The 21,201-nt window shown below is 43.9% G+C and overlaps 1 protein-coding gene across 2 annotated transcripts; it reads right to left on the bottom strand.

Moving 5' to 3' along the window:
* Positions 1-74: 74 nt before the first annotated feature.
* On the bottom strand, positions 75-11,713 carry LOC140508077 (uncharacterized). Of its 2 annotated transcripts, none has more exons than XM_072615811.1 (5): positions 11,362-11,713; positions 9,912-10,065; positions 7,879-8,005; positions 7,099-7,167; positions 75-2,220 (listed from the first exon to the last, which is right to left on the bottom strand). In XM_072615811.1, exons 2-5 carry the CDS (start codon positions 9,942-9,944, stop codon positions 323-325), a joined length of 2,127 nt encoding a protein of 708 aa, XP_072471912.1. In that variant the 5' UTR covers positions 9,945-10,065; positions 11,362-11,713; the 3' UTR covers positions 75-322. The 2 variants fall into 2 exon arrangements, with proteins under 2 accessions (XP_072471912.1, XP_072471913.1); XM_072615812.1 differs by having other exon boundaries at positions 7,879-9,153; positions 11,362-11,698.
* Between the last annotated feature and the right edge of the window lie 9,488 nt (positions 11,714-21,201).

Genomic DNA, 21,201 nt, shown 5'->3' with positions numbered 1-21,201 from the left:
ACAACTCTGAAGGATTTAAGAGGAGCAATGCTACCCATCCTCAGAGAAAGAACTGATGGTGTCTGAGTGTGGACTGAAGCAACCTTTGGTGTTTATTTTTTTACTTTATTTTTCTTTATGTTTTCTATCACAACATGACTATTATGGATATGTTTTGCATCACTACAGATATATAATCTAAAAAAAAAAGAAAAGATCTGAGCACTGTGTGAAAGCCTTTGCAATTTGATTACATTGACAAGGTTTCTCTGCAGCGTGTATTCTCTTACATGCAACAAAACTGGAACTTCATCAGAAGGTCTTTCCACACTGATTGGATTCATCAGGTATCTCTTGTGTGGATTTTCTTATGTTTAATAAGATAATTGTGTACACTAAAAGCTTTACCACATTCCAGACACTCATAAGGTTTCTCACCAGTGTGAATTCTCTTATGTGCAGAAAAACCAGAGCTGCCTCTGAAAGCCTTTCCACACTGATCACATTCATAAGGTTTCTCTCCAGTGTGAATTCTCTGATGTTCCGCAAAATTTGATTTGTCTCTGAAAGCCCTTCCACATTGGTTGCATTCATAAGGTTTCTCTCCACTGTGGATTCTCTGATGTTTAGCAAAATTCGATTTGTATTCGAAAGTCTTTTCACATTGACTGCATTCATAAGGTTTCTCTCCACTGTGGATCCTCTTATGTTCAGCAAACCTGGAACTGTATCTGAAAGTTTTTCCACACTGGTTACATTTATAAGGTTTCTCTCCAGTGTGACTTCTCTTATGTGCAGAAAAACTAGAGCTGCATCTGAAAGCCTTTCCACATTGATTACATTCATAAGGTTTCTCTCCAGTATGGATTCTCTTATGTGCAGCAAAATTTGACTTGTCTCTGAAGGCTTTTCCACATTGACTACATTCGTAAGGTTTCTCTCCATTGTGGATTCTCTGATGTTTAGCAAAATTGGACTTGTCTTTGAAAGTCTTTTCACACTGATTACATTCATAAGGTTTCTTTCCACTGTGGATTCTCTTATGAGCAGCAAACCAGGAGCTGCGACTGAAAGCCTTTCCACATTGATCACATTCATAAGGTTTCTTTCCAGTGTGGCTTCTCTGATGTTTAACAAGATACCACTGCTCTGTAAAAGTCTTTCCACATTGATTACATTCATAAGGTTTCTCTTTGCTGTGGATTCTCTGATGTAACCGAAGCTTGGAGTTTCTATGGAAAGCCTTTCCACACTGATTACACTCATAAGGTTTTTCTCCACTATGGATTCTCTGATGTTTAGCAAAACTGGAGTTGTCTCTGAAAGTCTTTCCACACTTAGTACAATTATAAGGTTTCTCACCAGTATGGATTCTCTTATGTGCAGCAAAACTGGAGTTGTGTCGGAAAGTCTTTCCACATTCATTACATTTATAAGGTTTCTCTCCAGTGTGGATTCTCTGATGAAGGGCAAGTTGGAAACGGTACATGAAAGCCTTTCCACATTGATTACATGTATAAGGTTTCTCTCCACTGTGGATTCTTTTATGTGCAGCAAAATTGGAGCGGCATCTGAAAGCCTTCCCACATTGATTACATTCATAAGGTCTCTCTCCAGTGTGGCTTCTCTTATGTGCATCAAGATTTGAGTTGGCTCTAAAAGTCTTTCCACATTGATTACATTCGTAAGGTTTCTCTCCACTGTGAATTCTCTTATGTGGACCAAGACTGGAGTGGTATCTGAAAGTCTTTCCACATTGATTACATTCATAAGGTTTCTCTCCACTGTGGATTCTCTGATGTTTAGCAAGATTTGATTTGTATCTGAAAGTCTTTCCACATTGATTACACTCAGAACGTTTCTCTCCACTGTGGACTTTCTGATGTTCAATAAGAGAAGAGCATACACTAAAAACTTTACCACATTGAAGACACATGTAAGGTTTTTCTCCCATGTGGACTCTCTGATGTACAGTAAGGGAATAGTGGTCCCTAAAAGATTTATCACGTTCATGACACTCAGGAGGTTTCTCTTTAGTGTGTATTCTCTTATGTTTAACAACACTAGAGCTCTTTCTGAAAGGCTTTCCATGTTGAGTGCATTCATATTGTTTCTCAACAATGTGAGTTCTCTGATGTTCAGCAAGATAATCTCTGTCTTCACTATAATGAGAACAGTCATTCCGTGAAGTCACTTTCAGATTTGTACTCATCCTTTTCACATCAAACCTGGTCTCTGCATCTGATGGAAACAAACGCACATACATAAACATATTCTCTTCCTTCTATTGGCAGAAAGTAAACTGAATAACATTCAATTCCCCAATCAAAAAGAAGAGTCTTCAAACATAAGTGGGCGGGATCAAGCATTTGAAAATGCTATTAGCTCACACCCATAGGATGATTTAATTAATAAAGAGTTACACAAAGAATTGCATTGGATCCTCACAACCAACCTGAGACAAAGGCAGGGGTGAGCATTCTCATTATACTTTACAACTTAGGCATGTGCTCTGAATGGCTGAATGACCTGACCCAAGTTCTAGCAGCTGAGACTGGATCTCAAACCTGGTGACTGAGTGTGTTCTGTCCACTGTACTAGACAGATGCTGTTTCATTTTCAGTCCTTTCTTCAAACGCATTTTGTTGATGACAATTTTGTTTTATTCTGAGCAGATGACTACCCTACTGTTCTGTATGGACCAGTTTTGATGTTTTATATCATAGTCATTCTTCATAAATTTCATGCCAACCTGAGAAAAATATTTACTCTTTTCAACTGTCCTGTAAAAATTTTCAGAGCTGTATCCATCTTTTTGTATAATGAATTCATATCTATGGGTATTATGCCATTTGTTGTAACATACTAAATATTCATATTATTTCAGTATTTATCATATTTTAACCTTAATATAATTTCCCTTGTGATCTCATTTAAAATTATTTTTATTGCTGTAAATGAGACTGCATTATGAAGTTTGTTTTTTTTTAAATTTACCTGTGGCATATTAGATTCTGTTCTGGACCATCACTTTTTAAAAATGGCTTTTAAAAAGCCATTATCTCTTTATTTTTTTTTTTACTTTTATCTTTGAATGCCTCTTCCCTAAATGAAAAAACAAAACCTAAAATCCTTGAAACAAATACAATCTTAAAAATATTTGCATTTCCCATGTCAAAAAATGTTATTTCTTATACTGGATCAAGAGTTCGCCATCCATCTTCCAGGAAGTACACATTTCACTATTAGTCCACTATTAGATCCTATTTAGGAGATCAAGAATCCCTTGGGAGTTGTTGATAATAGTCTAAGGGGTTTGAGCTAAAAATTCTTTAATGACACATTAAGCTTTTAATAATTGCCCAGTTTTGTTACAAATACATATTTTTTTGCTCTGAGAAAATAAACACTGTATCACTGAAGTATAACAGACCTAAATAATAGAGATAAGCAGGAAAACTACATTTTGTTAAAAAGTACCATCCACCAAGAAGTAATATAAATAATAAACATATACCAATATGCATACATACCAACAGGCATAGCATTGAAATTATTAAAGGAAAAGTTAAATGGGTTACAGGAGGAAATAGAAGGCAAAACCATACTAATGGAAGACCTCAACTTTCCCCTCTCAAAACTTGATAATTGTAACCATAAAATAAACAAGAAAGAAGGTAAGGAGATGAACAGAATTTTAGAAATGTTACATCGGACAGATCTCTGGGGAAAACTGAATGGGAATAGAAAGGAGTATATCTTTTTCTCAGTTGTACATGACACTTTACAAAAACTGACCAAGAATTAGGGCTTCAAAATCTTACAACCAAATGCAGAAAAGCAGAACTATTAAATGCACCCTTTTCAGACCATAATGCAGTAAAAAAAAATATTCAAAAACAAAGATTAGAAATTAAATGGAAACTAAATAACCTGATCCTTAACAAGGAATGGGTCAAAGAACAAATCACAGAAACAATCGATAATTTCATTAAAGAGAATGACAACCATGGGACAGCACACCAAAGTCTAGGGGCTGCAGCCAAAGCAGTACTTCAGGTACTTTCCTCTCCTCAGGGAACCAGCTCTTCTGGGAATTCTTGGCTCACACATTGCTGTAGCTGAGCTTGCAGAATATTAAGTGCAACCTTGCTGGCATGTGAAATGAACTGAACCAAAATGGCAGGATCCCCATCACTCAGCAGACCTTGTCTTCTTTTGATCCTGTTCCCAGATGACTGCTTGTAACCCGACCTGAGAAGTCCCTCATCCTTTTAATCTTTCCTACTTGAAGAACCCTTTGTAGTAGAAATGTATTTTCCACTATGAAGCACCAGTGGAAAGAGTAATGTGCCAGGAGGCAGGGAGACTTGAGTTCAAGTTCATCAAATTCATTCAGACATTTACTAGCTCTGTGACACTGGGAAAAACACAGTACTGCTTTGCCTCAGTTGAGCTGTAAAATGAGGTTAATAATAGCATCGACTTCCCATAGTTGTTCAGAGGATCAAATGAGATAATTTTTGCAAAGATCATGGAACATGGCGGGCACCATATAATTGTTGGGTATTATCACTGTTATTAGAATTTTTTTTCCACCCTGACAATCCTCTCCTTCATAAGCTACCATTCTCCTTTCTGCTTGTATTCATCTATGTGCCTGTTGAACTTAAGGTATTTCTAGACCATAACTCTCTCCTTTGCCTGGATCAGCTATAAGGAAGTTCCATGATCAGGGTGTCATTATACTTTCCCAGTAGTTAAATGTAGGTGTTTATCTTAGCCCTGTTTCTATTGCTTCCTTGCACCTTATCACCTTTCAGTTGGTATCTTAGGACAGTTCTAACCCTGCTGAGACTTGACCAGACCCAGTACTGAAGATGACAGTGGTCACTAGGCTCATGGTTCTGCTGTGGGATACCTAGGAGTCTCTCCTTGCCATCTCCTCAAACTTAGGGTGACTGTCACCTATATGAATCTGGCAAACAGTTCTGCAAGAATGGGTCAAAGATTGGGCCATAGGGACCAGGAAAAAGAGGAAGGGTGACACCTTTTCCCAGAATTATTTCCAAGTCAGGCAGTGGCCTTCATTCCTATTCATGTATTGATGAATGGGGATAGAAAAAAATCACAAAATTAGGCTGCCTGGATCCACTGCAATTTTAGTTACATAGTCTCAGCTGAGCCTTCACTGCAGCAAGGTAATCTTTGGCCCACTCCCCAAAAGATATTCTATAACATTCAGTACAGAGCTTTCCCAATTCCTGTCATGCCTCGTCCACCTAACAACATGGTTTGCTCCCCGCTACACTCTCTGATCAGAACATGGCCTCATCTTTCACTGGAGAATGGGACATTCACCTAGAACTATTTTATCTCCTCATTTTGCATCTATCAGAGGCCTCCTTTTCCTCCTTTGCCCTGGTCTCACAAGAATAGAGGCCCTTCTGATTTCCAAAGCCAACCCATGGGAAATCCATCAATGACCCCACTCCAGCCCATCCTCTCCCCCAGCAGTTTTTCTCCTTGATCATCCTTAGTTTTGCCTGGAATTTTGAATTTCTTAGTCTATTGACTCCTTCCCTAGTTCCACAAACATAACCACATCTCCAGGATGGTTCTGCCCCATGATATGTTGTCCTATATCTTCCAACCTTTCTTGGCCACCTGTAACTGGTGTCACCACTGCCTTTCCTCTGACTGTCTCCAAAACTCTCTGCAGTCTGGTTCCCAGCTTCTTTATTCAACTGAAATAGCTCTTTCCAGAGGCACCAGTGATCTCCTAATCACTAAAGCCAGTGGCTTCTTAGCAATCCTCATTCTTCTTGGCCTTTTGGCAGCCTCTGGCACTGTCAATCATCCACATTTCCTTGATACTCTCTGCTCTTCTGCCTCAGTTTTGGAGACACTGCTCTCTCCTAGCCCTCCTCAGAACACGTCCCCAACTAAACTTGTTCTCTTTCCCCCAATGCTCCCATACTCTTGTATCCTGTTGCAGCCCAGGACACAACCCTCCCAATCATCCAGTCTCAGAACCCAGGTGTCATCCACTCCTCATCATCTCTCATGCACTTTCCCCCTGCTCCAGTCAATATATGGCAGAGTCCTGGGGATTCCACTTTTGTAACCTCTCTCAAAGGCATCCCTTTCTCACTCACTCCACACACTGCCCTTTTCTGCTATCTGGGCTCAATAACCCCACACCTGAGGTGCTACAAGAACTGGCTGGCTGGCTTCACTCCCTCAAGTCTCTCCCCAGGCCACTCAATCTCCAGCCAGCTGTCATTCATCTTCCTAAACTCTAGCCTGGCCATGTCACTCCCTCCACTAAAACCCCATTGGCTCCTGCCATCAAGGTCAAAGGTAAAATCCTCTATTGGGCTGTGAGGGCCTTCATCATCTGCCCATCTTCTGTCTTCCTAGTCTTCTTTCACCTTACTCCAACCCCCCTCCACATATGCTAGAACCCAGTGGGGCAGAGGCCTCCTTTCTGTTCCATGAATGGGACACTCCATCCTCCAACACCAGGGGATTTCCTTGGCTGGTGCTCATGCCTGCAATGCTCACCCAGGCTTTCCTCAAGTACAAACTCAAACCCCACCTCCCACAAGAAGACTCTTCCAGTAACCTTTAACCTTCCTTCTTTCACTGGCTCCAAATGATCCTCTATAGAGCAGGTTTTACATAATTGAGTCCATGTGATCTTTCCCATAAGCCTGTGGGCTCCCTGAGAAGAGGGAATGTCTCTTGAATCCCCTTACATCCCTGGTGCTCAGCAAAGGGCCTGGTCCATAGTAGGCACTTCATAAATGCTTGTTAGTTTGAGGAAGGTCTAAGAAAGAGCTCACAGCCTCAGCCCTCTTTAGAGAGTTGCAGGAGACATCCATGGCCCAAAGTTCCCAACAAAGACTTCCTACAAGAGCACTGACTTATCACTAAAAGGGAAGTGGAAGGCCATGTAGTCCAAGCCTTTCCTTTTACAGATGAGGAAACTGAGGGTCAGAGGTTCAGTGATGTGCCCAGGATCTCCCTGCCTCCCAGGCCAGCACTGCCTTCACTGCCACATGAAGAAGCCTCTTGGGGTAACAGCCCCCACACTCCAGCTTTCACCTCACTCACCTGGACAGGAGTTCCTCAGGCCTCCTTGCTCCAAATGGGAGACCCAATCTTCTCTGGGAACTGGAAGTCCTGGGTATGGGGGAAACAATTAGACATGAGGATAGAGAGAAACTTGTCATCTAATCCTCATTAGGGATAGAACAGAGGACAGAGCACTGGGCTGGAGTCAGGAAGACATGAGTTCAAATCTGGCCTCAGAAATTTACTAGTTGGGTCCCCATGGGCAAATCACTGGGTCTCTGTTTGCCTTAGTGTTCTCAACTATCAAATGGGGAGAATACTCAGTACCAAAAGGTTGTGGTGAGGATCAAGTGAGGTAATGTGCATGAAGAAAGCTGGTTCACAGCAGATGGATATTAACACTGATGCCCTAACTTTTCTTTTCCTGCATCTCTAGACTCACTTGGTATCCAAGGGCTGTCGGAGTACCACCAGGGGTCATAAGCTACAAATACATTCCTGTTAGCAAAGAGGACATTCTAAGGATAAAAGGTTTCCCCAAGGGGAAGGGCAGCCTTCGGAGGAAGGAGGTCCACTTCATGTCCATCTTCAAGGAAATGCTGCAGGACCAATGTTTAGAGATTCTGTAGACAGAGCTCCCAGCTCCCTATCCCACAATGCAATGCCCTCTCCTAGGAAAGTCAGGCAGTAGGGACCTTGTCTCTTGGACACAGGAGGCTAGCAAAGTGGCCTTTCTAATAAATGAACCTCTGCACATTAGGGAGGGGATGAAGACACTTCTTTTGATGGTAGATTCAGAGTTACCAGAAGTGTCCTTACCTAGGAAAAGCATGTTCTGAGCATTCTCCAGCATGACCTCCTTGTACAGCTCTTTCTGTCCATGGTCCAACAGACCCCACTCCTCCAGGCTGAAGTCCACAGCCACATCCTTGAATGTCACCAACTCCTAAATAAAATATCAAAACTCATAGGACTTGAAACGCACTTCAGATCTGATCCAGTCCAATGCTCATCAATTTACAGAAGGAAACTGAAGGGTAGAGAAGTGATTGGTCCAAAGGTCACACCCTTGATGAGTCAGAGTCAACCCTTGGAACCATAGGGCTGCAAAGGCCAAAGGAATAATGAAAAACACGTTGGATATTTTCAAGTGAAATACAGTTGAGAAATGCCTTCCTATGAAATTCTACACCCTATGGAATCAGAGAAGTTATGTGGTGCATCAGAGAGATCTCTGGAGGAGAGAGGTGATGTGAACTTTCCACCTCAGCAGAACTGATGTATTCTGGGGATGAAATGTATCCCCTGAAAATATAGCAACGGAATAATCTAGTTCATTTTTAAAGGCTTGAAATAAATTGTTTTCTAAATGGAAACATGTTCATCTAAATCTGGACTAAAATCACTGGTATGAGACTCTTTCCACCCAACTGAAGGAGATAAATAAGAGGAACTTGGAGGGGGATTATTTCAAGTGTAATGCTTTATTAACTGGGGCTGGTGTCGGCTGATTCATAAGAAAGCCATGGCCAGCTCCTTGGTAAGATCCATGACCTGAGCATATCCCTCGATCCCTGGACCTTGGGAGACCAAGAGGTGATAGAATGGCTGGAAGCAGATAGCAGAGAGGTTGGCAGGGGGCGAGGGGACTGCAGATCTAGTGGGTGGCCAGCATGCCTGATGTCCTCCTCCAGCCATCACAGTGACTTCACCCACTTTATCTAACATTCTATTGCTTTCCAGCAGTTCTCTGTCATGAGGCAAAAAATTGTCTTCACTCTTTTTCTCACTGTGATGTCTTTAAAGCAACAGATCTGTGTTCTCCTGGGAAACTACATTTCCTCCTTTCCTTCCGTTGCTTCTCCCGTCTTCTGAAGGAGTTCAACCAATCCCCAAAAGCTGACTTCCAACTCCGAGCCATGCTCAGCTTCTTAAGGCCCAAACAAAGCACTGTGTCCTCTTGTTCTCCTTTGGCTATTGGTTGCTGTTATTGCTGTGGGCAGTGTCAGCTCGGCTACCCTGGCCCTGCTTCATGGACAGGTCCATAATCCCAAGGACGCACAATTTCACCTTGGCCTAGAATGTCCCAAACACCTGCAAAAACAAGCCTGTGGCAGCTGCCTCCACCAGGAACCAATAGCATGACTGCATAAAGGGGTCAACAGCCCACAAAGTCCCTTCTCCCCCTTAGAAAGTGCCAACCGTGAGACCTGCCAGAAGACATTAGCCTAGAGGTTTGCTCATCTGATGGTAAACTGATGTAACTTGTGCCTAATGACCTCCATACCAACCACTCCAACATGAGATCACTCCTTCAGGGCTCTGCCCCTAGCTGGGCCAGACCAGACTCAGGGGAAGGGTTTCCTGGACCTTCCATTGGTACAAGGGGAGCTTGGGCATGAGAGACAAAGGGAAGCTGGGAGAGCTGTGCGTGTTTTGGGGGAGAAAAGCTGTGTGTGTTTTGGTAGGAGACCTGTATGTGTTTGGGGAGGAGTTGTGTGTGTTTGGGGAGCTGTGTGTGAGTTTGGCGGGGGAGGTGCTAGGCAGGCCTAAAGACAGCAAAGACCTGGTATGTACAGAAGAGAAATGAATGAGTGAAGTGGGGTCTTTGTCAGTCTCTTGTACTGAGGGATAACCAAAAAAGGGGGAGCAGGATGGGGGAGGAGTTAAAGATCAAGACATGGTGAATCTGTTCAAAACACAGAAGCAGAGCACAGGGGAATGTTGCTGCTACTGGATTCCATTTCATTCCTATCTTGTAAAGAAATGATCCAGAGGTAAGAGAGACTGCCAGCTTCATAGACAGCCCTCCAAGTCCAGGGAAATGACCTCACTGGACAGCCTGCACTCACCTGGATTGGGATGCTGTGGCTCCCAGGGGCCATTCCTTCTGGTTCCAGGCTCCCTGCTGGGGCCAGGCCTTGGTCCTCTGCAGGCTGAGCTGGGGAGGGAGGATCCCAGAGGGGGGTTCAATCTTTCTCTTCTCTTCCTAGGAAGGAGTCTGGCCTATAGGGATTTATGGAGGGTGAGGGTTACAAAGCACAGGTAGGGTTTGGGAGGAAGACATTCTATCCCAGCTCATGGCAGGGGCAGTGAAGTAACAGAAGGGCTCCAGGGGGAGCCTGGGAAAAGAGCTTGGGAAAGAGTTACAAAGACTCTGTCCTTAGTTCAGAGACTCCAACCTACCAAATGAGGGAACCCAAAGGTTTGGTTAGTCTTGGAAGGGAAGATGGTCAGTGTCTCTTATTTCTTCTCTTTTGCCCCCTTCCCCTCCCCCATTCTCCTTCAGGGACCCAAGAAGCAGAAGGCGCTTTGGGCTTGTCAGAGCCTCACTGGCTCCTGCATCAGAGATCTCCCTCCAGCTGGTCCTCTGCCCTCCCTGCACTCACTCTCCCCAACTAACACACACACATTATCTAAACACCAGACTGAATGCTTGATCTAGGGAGGAGGGAAGTTTAGGAAAGTGGGGGGTGGGGAGAGCTCTGGGATGGAGCCCCCAAGGAATGTCCAGGGGAAGCCTGAGGCTGGGAGACCCGATCCAATCTGGGATTCTGCCCCCCGGCAGGGGGCCTGAGGACTCTGAAAGAAGAGGGGGCAGGGAAGCGGGAGACCTGGAGAAGGAGAATCCAGGCAGGGTCTGGCAGGAAGACATTCTACCCCAGCTCATGGCAGAGAGGTCAAGGACACTGCAGTGACAGAAGTGCTCCAGGGAGGCACTGAGCCTGGGAGAGCAGGAGGCCTGTGTCCTGGGGTCTAACTAGGAGTTGGGGAGGACTCCTGGGACCCTCTAGGAGAGCTTAGGGCTGGAATCCCTCAAGAGATTCCAGACACAGGGAGTTTGTGCCTGGGATGTGACAGGAAAGCAGCCCAGAAGCTGCAGGTCCAGGTAAAGGAGCCATGAAGGGATTTGGCTCCTGCATCCAAAGTGGGGTTTCCAGTGCAGGCAGGATTTGGGGATTATTGTAGATCATTCCAACTCAATCTCCAACCAGGAGCTGGAGGCAGGGAGACAGGACTCCTAGATCCCTAGGAGCAAAGTCTGAAGTTTGGGAAATATCCAATACTAGACTTGGGGAGGGCAACCCTGGATATCTGCAAAGTGACCTGGAGCCTGGAAAAGAGTTAGAGCAGGGAACTTGTCCAGAAGTCAGGCCTGGAAAGGAGGAGTGCTCCAGGCAGAGGTCCAGGAAGACACTTACCCGGGAGGTCAGAAGAGGAGGATGAGACCAGGGGCAAGAGCAGCCAGCAGGACCTCAGAAGTGTGCGGGGCAGAGGAGGCAGGGGCTGGCTCATACCTACCTGGGACCTGCACACACAGGGCCGGATTGCAGTAGGCAGAAAGGTCTCTGCTCCAGCGGGAAATGAGGAGAGATCTCAAATCCAGGGAAGAAGGCAGAAAGATCTCAGCTCTGAGGGAAGGCAGAGAATTCTCTGCTCCAGGGAAGGCAGAATGAAATGATCTCAGCTCCAAAAGTTCCGGCTTCCTGGCTGCCCCCTCATGGAAGGGCCTCCTACTCCCAGGAGGCCCACCCTGCCCAGCCCTGGTGCTTCCCAGATGGACCCTCTCCTCCAATCACCCCCAAGGCCAGGAGCTCAGGACCCTGCCTGCCTCTCCTCCCCAAGCCCTGCCCTCCATCACGTGGAAGACCTTCCTCCCTGGGATGAGCCCTCCCCTGCCCTAGACCCCTCCCAGGCCTCCAAACTCCACCCCAGGGCTCATATTCCACCTGGGCCCCCACCCACCAGGCTGGGCATCTCTGAGAGCCCCTCCTCCCCCTGCGCAGAAAGCCTGCCCCGATAGAACCAATAAAGAAGGGGAGCCTTTATTTTGAGGAGCTTGCAACGAAAAGTCTTTGGGAAAATTGGGATCCTCTGCACCATTTGTAGTAAATCGAGACTTGAGTTTCTTATCCGAACTGTCCCGTGGGCTTATCTCTCGCAAGGACAGTTGGGATGTTGTGGGGCAGATCAGCCCTCACTGCAGGGCACACCCGATCTGGAGGTCAGGCGATGTGTTCAGGAGCCGTGAGGGTGAGAATCAGGTGTAAGTGGATCCCAATGACCCTCTTCTCGCAGCGGGATCCGTCCGGTGCCTGAAGGACAGAAGAGAGTGAAGGATTTTTCTATGGAAGACAATTCAGAAAGGCGTTGGCGTCTTTCACTGGCAATTTTGTTTCCTGTTTTCAATGTGTAACTAACGCTGTCTTATGCTTCTAACGGTGCTCGTGTTGGGACGTCGGGAAATTGTAGGAGAAAAGCTTTTCATTGGAAACAATGTTTCTAGCGGACGGTGCAATTGTGTCCTAAAGTGAACTCCTCCGGGAATGATGAATGTAGCCAGAGCAGAGGGCGGTGACGATGTTGAACGCTGTGCCCCGCTCACTGAGCATATCTTACTTGAAAATGAACATTAAAAACAACTGACTCTTTGAGAAAAGTGGCAAGGGCCTTGGCAGCTCTCCTTTTCTAGGAAGCTGTTTGGGGAGTTACCCTGGGGCCTTGGGGGAGCTCATGATGTCTTTGCCACTGAGAGAAGGCTGTGGGAATGAAGTGTTCTGCTGAGTAACGGAGATCCCTCACAGCGGAAGAGGGAGGGCTGGGGGAGAGTCCAGGAGCCAGGAGACCTGGCTCAGACTCCCTGACACCTGCCCCTGCAAAACTGGCTGCCAGATGACCCAGAGACTTCAGTTCAGGGGAGGCAGGGAGATCTCAGCCCCAGGGGAAGAAGGGAGAAAGATCTTAGTCCAGGGGAGACAGAAAGATCTCAGCTCCAGGAGAGGCAGAGAGGTCTCAGCTCCAGGGGAGGCAGGGAGATCTCAGCCCCAGGGGAAGAAGGGAGAAAGATCTTAGTCCAGGGGAGACAGAGAGATCTCAGCTCCAGGAGAGGCAGAGAGGTCTCAGCTCCAGGGGAGGCAGTGCTTTACAAGCATTATCTCATTTGATCTTCATAACAACTCTGAGAGAGAGAGGTGGTATTTTTGTCCCTATCTTACAGTTGGGCAAACTGAGGCAAACAAAGGTTAGGTGACTTGCCCGATATGTCATATACCTGGTAAATATCTGAGGTCAAATTTGAACTCAGATCTTCTTTAACTCCAGATGCAGGGCTGTAACCCTTGTGACAACTACGGACCTTTAATATTAGTTAGATAGTGAAGTAGACAGAGCCCAGAACCTGGAGATAATCAGTCAAGAGGCATTTGGTCAGTGCTTACTATGTGCCAGGCACTGTGCTAAGCACTGGGAATATGAAAAGAGGCAAAAGAGAGCTCCTACTCATGGGAAGTCAGCTCGGTAAACCTTCACTTTCCTTTGGAGCCTCCCACTGAGCTAGTTCTGGCAATGCATGTGTCAACCTCGTCATCTGTGTGGACATCCCTGGACAGTACACTGCCGAATGAACTTATCCACAGCATTCAGAGCTTCTCCATTCGCTGTAATGAAAGGTTCCATGTATGCAGGGGGTGGTACTGGGGGTGGAGCACCTCTACTTTCTTGATGCTAATTGCCAGGTAAAAATTAGCATGAATGGCAAAGAAATGATCCACACTGTCACATCTTAGCCTCAGAGATGGAATGAGTGCACAATCATCCGTAAATGAAAGAAAAATCATGCAATGTCTCTCCTTCCAACGTAGTCTTTGTAGTTTTTGCAAGCTGAATAATTTACCTGCAGTGGAGTAGTTGACCTTGGTGCCATTTTTGTCCTCATTGAATGCATCTGACAACATTGCTAAAGACGTGCAAAAGACTTGGAGGCAAGCACACAGCCTTTCTTCACTCCATTATTGACTGGGAAAGTGCAAAAGCATCGTCCACTACCCAGAACCTGGACAAGCATGTTGTCATGAAACTGACATACAGTGCTGATGTAAATGCTATTATGATCTCTGGAGATGTCCTTTCAGAGCCCTGGAAAGTTCAGGGGACAGAGGGAAAATCTGGAGCAGAAGGGGAGATACCTTTGCTCTCCTGAGGCAAGACATCAGGCTGGAAACTTGATGGAACAGAGCCCTCTCCCCTTAGCTCAGTGGTAAGATTCTACCATGTGGGAATGAAGCTTCTTCTCTTCCCCCAGGAGCTGGACATGAGTCAGAAGACTTGTAGAGATGAGCCTCACTCCATGATTCACAATTTGGAAATTCACAATAGAAAAATTACATGTCAGTCACACAGTTAATCTTTAGTTAATTTTGGATGCCATAAATTTCTGCAGACTGAGAAAAAGATTCTCTTCCCTCTTGTATATCTCTTGCCTGCCTCTCCAACTTGACTACAATTAGAAATGCAAGGAGAGTTCATCTTTTTAAAGACCTCGAAAATTCTGCAGGAAAGTTTTTATTCTTTACATCATTTTTTCTTTGGCTGATCTGGACACAGGAAAATGACAGGTGGAATAAACCACAGCCAATGCCAACAATATATTCAATGTTAAATATAAACAAACAACAAACATTCGAGTTGCCAAAGCATACCAGATGAGCCAATCTGTTACTCATCTTCTCTAGAAGAATCCTAGGAGTTCCCTTTGGCTGTCCAGCTCCTGACAGCATTTCACAATCAACCCAAATGCCTCTTATATGAATCGAGTTCCTTTAGCTTCCCATTTCAGGATGGTAGTGCAGGAACAACCCTAGAAGGTTTTGGGGAAAGGACCCTTCCCCACATAATGGGTCATTTCCACCTCAAGTCCACCAAAGAAATTCAATCCTCACTGTAACTATTGGGTCATGAAGATTGGGAGGCTAAAACTAACTCAGAATAATAAGAAGTTTCTTGATTGCCACAGGCAGTAGCCTGAATACATACATACACACATGTATATAGGCCGAACACAGGCACAAAGCTGTTCTATGCCAAAGACCTCCAACTCCCCCTCAGTTGCTCCAAATTTTCTACCCTTAACTCATCAAGTCTGCCTTCTCTGTGCAAACACAGGTCCCCAGGCGACATAACATTGATACAGGTCCTTTTTTTCTCATTCTGGAGATGTTCTGTTTTCTAGACCATCCCCGTCTCCTTTCACGCAATCCTGCAGTTTATCAGCAACTCTGTCGACTCCTCTTTGAGTTTTCCAACTGGGTGGGTCAGCACAAAGTATGTACTCTTATTTCACTATTCTGTTACAATGCCATATTTAACCCTTCAGAAGAAATGACAAGATTATTTTAACATGATTTTCTCTTTTATTCTTGCTTGGCAACATGTTTTCATGTGGAAATTTATACTTGTCAGGACTTTTGAGATTTTCACCAGATTTCAGCACTCATCTACCAGCAATGATTCTTAGTACATATTGGTGTCAGTTCTCCCTATGTTTGGGTATAAATTATTTTTAGGGGCATATCTGACATATCATTTGATAGATTTTCCACTCTACATTTTCTTTTGGTATTTAATTTTTATTGAACCTTTTACATTTTGTCATTTGAATTATCTAGACACTTTCCCATACCTTGTATTAAGAATTCTGCTTGCCACCATTGTGTGATTCATGAATGTATTTTATTCGAACTTTTTAAAATAAATTTTACTTTTTTATATTCAGCAAAAACTCCACTTATCATCTCCCACTTTCCTTAAAATAAAGAAAAACAAAAGCCCTGTTAAAAACTTGTAAATTCAAGTAGAAGTTTCATTCTGCATTCTCAGTGTTATAGCTTTTTAAAATTTTTCCATTTTTTTGCTTTTTAAAATTCTTTTAAAGCTTTTATTTAGTATTGTAGTTTCCCCATTGACATGTAAAAACAATTTTTAACATTCATTTTTAAAACTCTAAGTTCCAAATTCCCTTCCTCCCTCCCCACACCACTCACCCCCGACAGACCTTCGGGGAAACTGTTCTGAGACTATGCTCATTACCATCCAGAATGGCTCTCCAAGCCCCCCGGATGTTGCTGTGTCCGTGAGACAAACAAGAGAATTACAGAAAACAAGGAATATGTAAAATAGATGCCCTCCAGGCTCAGTCTGATAACCCTAAGACTGATTTAATCACTAGAGCAGGAGACAAGCAGAAAGTCACTAGGCTTGCAGTTTCTGTCTATAAACACCTGGACCCTCAGATCAATAAAGTGGAGCTGGTCTTTCTTCTCCTGCCTCCCGAGTCTTTCTTCTAAACCACATCACCTAGCCGTGTGGGGACGCAGGGCATCCGCTACAAAAAAGTATGGTTCAATCTGCGTTCAGACCCCAACAGTTCTTTGTCTGGGGATAGACAGCATGAGTGTCACATCTTTATTAGGATGTGTGTAGAATAATTCATCACTTACCCTCTGGACTCCCTCCTTTGACCAGTTCAGATGAGAGTGATGTTCTAATATCACCAGATGCTCCTCTATTGTATGGACTCCTTGCCTCTCACTCTGTGAGGTCCCCTTCCTTGTGTTGACCTGAAAACTTAGTTAGAGAAGAGGCAACAGGCTGAATGCATACATTTTATGATTTAATTAATTAATCAATTCCCTATTAAAGAAAACGGTAACATAATGCATTATGGAGCCAGAAATGTTCTGGCTGCCCAGTGCAGAAATCTTCTGGCTTATATACATTTTGCCATGAGAAAGGAACTCTCCTAGTTGAACAAATCATAAATTTAGTAAGACAAGACAATTAACAAAGTAATGTTGGTCAGGCCTTGGGATTCCAGCTGGGTAAACATATGTCAGTGATAAAGAAGGAAATCCCACCACAAGTGGCAGGCTTCCTGCCCTAAACAGATAACTGACACAGGAAGGGGCAAACAATGTTCAACAGAAAACCAGGATGCCTATTTTTTCTTTACCATTAATATGCCATAACATAGTATGTGTCTATAGATAATAAGATACAAAGGAAAGTCCCATTATTCAAGATATGTCATAGGTTAAAGGTCTCCAAGGAATGCAGAGTCAGCTTTGGCTGGCTTTTGCTGACATAGGAAGAGGCATTCTCTGAGTTTACTTCAGAGAGAACAAAGAGATTATTCCAAAATTTTATATTAAACATTATCACTTGGTAGCCTTTGCCTTTTGAATGTTCGAAGCTCTCTGCTCCTTTGTAACTCTGGCTGGTAAATCATGTGGTATCCTGCCTGTGGCTCCTAGAAGTCTTTCTTTCTGAGTACTGATAATATTTAATATAAATTTTAGACTTTAATAAGGGCCAAAGTTTGAATTAGGAAGAGCATAGGCCTAATAGTCTCCTTTGTTTAGAGGATGCCTTTTAATGTCAAGCAAATGGGACTTCCTTACCAGACCCTTCTTCTGGCATCTTAGTGATAAGGCCTGGGTTGTAACTTCAGCTTTGTCAACTCTGTTAAGATAACAACCTCAAAGGCCTGTTTAGGACAGGATGTCTGTCATCTGGGTGATGGGACCTTTTCCTTATCTTAAATCACAGAGGTATGCTACAGAAAGAAGATGCCCATAGCTTGGGATCATAAAACCCAACTGAGGCCACTCTGTTTGCAATGTGTTTATCTAAGAGAACTCCTTCCTCATGGCAAAAATGTACTTACGACAGTCGATTTCTGTACTAAGTCAGCCAGTTCTGATCCTGGCTCCATAGCGCTATGTAACTGTTATCTTTATGGGGAATTGATTAATTAATTAAATCATAAATGTATGCATTTAGCCTGTTGCCTTTTCTCTAAACAAGTTTTCAGGTCAACAGTACTCATAAGATTTTTTCTTTGACTTTGGAGCTCAGGAGTCTGACGATCCTGTGTTTGCATTTCAGGATTTATTCTGGAGATGACTGGTGGGTTCTTTCTGGTTCCACATTGACCTCTAGTTCTAAAGAGATCTGGCAGCAGTTTTTCTTAACTTTTTCTTGAATTAAGAGTTGGGGGCATAGTTTTACGACAGTCTGATGATTTTTAAATTCTCTCAATCTGATTTCCAAGGCAATAATTTTTCTGTGAGATAGTTTACATTTTCTTCTATTTTTTTCAGTTTTTAAATTTCATTTTAATTTTGCTCATTGTTTTGTGGAATCATTGGCTAATGTCTGGCACATTCGGATTTTGCACGTTTGTTGCAGGCTAGGGTCTTCACGTTGCCCAACAGAGAGGATCTGATGAGGTTAATGGTGAGGGGGGACCCCAAAATACCGACGGTCCGGGTCGTGCTCGAATGAATTCGACTCAAGCCTTCTTAAAGCCAAAGAAAACAAAGTTTATTAAGGATTTGCCTAATTGGGTTGTCTCTTAAGGAGCCTAAGCATTTGTAACGCTTGTATTCAAGCGGGCCAGATCGAATCCCAGGTAGACAGAGTCTGAGCTGGATTGCATCTGAGCGCCTTCATGGAGGCAAGGTGGGACTTAAATACAGAAAAGAGTATAGGAGGGATCTGGGGTGGGGGCTGGTAGTCCAGGGTGATGGGAGGAGGGGTTTAGGAAGGGTCTTGAGAAGTCCAAGGAGGGTCAAAGACTGGAAACACCTGCAGGCTATCAGGAGACAGACAATGGAGGGTTTGGGTGGGAAGCAGGTGGGGCAATCAAGGGATAACAGACAATGATCACAGAGCTGTGTATGAAAGGCCAGATTCTGTGAGGAGATACAGGAAGAGATCAATTTGAGTATGAAAAGCCAGGTTAAGTGAGGAAATTCCAGGGGAGCTCAAGGAAGTTCCTAGAGTCTGAACCTCATCAGATCTATGGTGGCTATGAGTTCCCAGCAGCTCATGAAGAGGGATGTCTCTCATTATCTGATCTCAGAGACATCCACTGTTTTGGACACTTACTCAAAGGTCTGCTGCTTTAGGCTTTCCATTTACATTCTTAGCCACATTGGGTAGGCATAATATACACTGTATATGGTTCTCAAAATTCTATTCATTTGTCTTTGCCTCAGTTCCTACACAATGAAGGGGAAAGAAGCAGTTGGACTCTGTGACCCAGTATGTGACAAACGCAGGGATACAAATGGACAATGGGTCTCCCCTTTTGGACAAGCAGCGCAGAGAAACCTGGAAAGTGATTTGATAGAAATGAGGCTTAGACTCCCAACCTCCACGTCCTTCTACCACATTGAACTCAAAAATCCAGAGCTGGCTGGAAAAGTCAGTGAAGAAAACCCTTAAGAGGGAAGGTGAAGGAAAGAATACCATGAACTCAGTATTCCATATCTCCTGCAAACAGAAGGAGAACATGAGCCTGAATCCTGCATGGGAAATCCAAGAAAGTGAGGAATTGTTCCAAACCAGGTCAGTAAAGGGAGAGAGTAAAAGGGCTGTGGACTCTGGGCAGGGAGTTCTGCCCAGGGATTGCAGGGCATCCCACCTCAGGCAGCAACTGCTCACCAGACCAAGGACTCTCAGGTCCAACATAAAGATGCTTCAGCTTGGGTAGGGTGCAGCAGTAGGGGCCCCAGAAGCCCTATCACTCACTGCCAAGTGAGGGCTAAACGCACATGGCAGAGTGAGGGAAGCTGCCCCTAGAGGTGGTAGTTCCAGGGTGATGGGCAGCTGCTGGGCCTTCAACTGGGTGTGGATAGAAAAATTCAGAAGCAAGCAGCAGCTGTGTGGTTCTGACATACGGCATAAAATGGGGTCTCAGGTCCAGCTTCCCGTCCAATGTGAAACGCGTAGATAAATAACTAGAGAAGGAATCTCAGGTAAGAGAACTGTTGACCTGAAAACTTTGTTAAGAAAAGGCAACAGGCTAAATGCATACATTCTATGATTTAATTAATTAATTGATCAATTCCCTATAAAGAAAACAGTTACATAGCGCTATGGAGTCAGAGGTGACTCTGACTACCTAGTACAGAAATCATCTGTCTTAAGTACATTTTGCCATGAGAAAGAAACTCTCCTAATTAAGCAAATCATAAATTCAGTAAGACAGGACAATTAACAAAGCAATGTTAGTCAGGCCTTGAGATTCCAAGCTGGGTAAGCATATGTCTCGGTGATAAGGAAAGAAACCCCACCACTAGTAAGTGGCAGGCTTCCTGCCCCAAACAGATAACGGATGCAGGAAAGGGCAAACAATGTTCAATAGAAATTACGACCTAAGATGTCTATATTTTCTTTACCATTAATATGCCATAACATAGTACATGTCTGTAGATAATAAGATTCAAAGGAAAGTCTCATTATTCAAGATATAGTGTCTTAGGTTAAAGGTCTCCTTAAGGAGTGTAGAGTCGGCCTTGGCTGGCTTTTGCTGACATAGGAAGAGGCACTCTCTGAGTTTACTTCAGAGAGAACAAAGAGATTATTCCAAAATTTTATATTAAACATTATCAGAACCTTCAGTTCTGTTTCTTTCAACATGTACCCTTGTCTAACTGGCTTATAATGACTGAGTCCAACCGTAATTTGCTGAAACTCTACATGGGGCAAGCCCACAAACATATAGCTCAGACCCAGTCTCAGGTCAGGAACTTGCAGAGCTCAGACAGGGATGTGGGTAGGGAACCAGACCACTTGGGGAGCACTGAAAGCTTGCAGCTCCCCAGCCTGAGATTCTGGCATAATAAAAAACCATGAGCATAAATCTTATTTCAAGAAAACATTTTTTAAAGCATTGCCAGCTCTCTTTTGAACTAGAGGTCAAACTGGAAATAGAAAGAATCCACCGGTCATCTCTGCAAAGAAAGTCCAAAAGGAAAATTCACAGGATGCTTCTAGCTAATATGCAGAGCTTTAAGATCCAAACAGAAATATTCTAAGCATCCAGAAAGAAAGAATTGAATCACTGAGGATCCACAGGCAGAATCACACTTGATTTAGCAGCCACTACAACAAAGGAGTAGCAAGCCTGGAATATTTCATAAGACAAAAGATACCAGCTTTCAACCAAGAATCGTATACCCATGATAAATAAGTAAAATTCTACGTGGGGAAAATGGCACTTTAATGAAATAAAGGCATTCTAGCCACTGCTGAGGAAAAAAAGGAGAGAACAAACTGATGTGCAAAGACAGGACTCAAGAGATACATAAAAAGGGAAATAAAAACAAAAGATCATCAAGGACAAATCAGAGAAGTTGTTCAATAGCGTCAGTCTTTGTGACCCCATTTGGGGTTTTCTTGGCAAAGATATTGGAGTGGTTTCCCATTTTCTTCTCCAGTTCATTTTATTAATGAGGATCTGAGGCAGATAGTGACTTGCCATGGGTCATCTATCTAGGCTCTGAGGCCATTAACTCC

Source organism: Notamacropus eugenii, chromosome 5 (genome assembly GCF_028372415.1).
Source record: "Notamacropus eugenii isolate mMacEug1 chromosome 5, mMacEug1.pri_v2, whole genome shotgun sequence".
NCBI classification, from domain to species: domain Eukaryota; kingdom Metazoa; phylum Chordata; class Mammalia; order Diprotodontia; family Macropodidae; genus Notamacropus; species Notamacropus eugenii.
This window is presented reverse-complemented; position numbering and strand designations above follow the sequence as displayed.

What these genes read in the sequence shown, in the direction of transcription:
- LOC140508077 (XM_072615811.1), bottom strand. Translation starts at nt 9,944, where the DNA reads ATGGCCCCTGGGAGCCACAGCATCCCAATCCAG. An exon ending in TCAGAACATGCTTTTCCTAG is followed by an intron (nt 7,168 to 7,878) that starts GTAAGGACACTT and finishes CCCCATACCCAG; the next exon opens with GACTTCCAGTTCCCAGAGAA. An exon ending in CCTGAGGAACTCCTGTCCAG is followed by an intron (nt 2,221 to 7,098) that starts GTGAGTGAGGTG and finishes TGTTTCCATCAG; the next exon opens with ATGCAGAGACCAGGTTTGAT.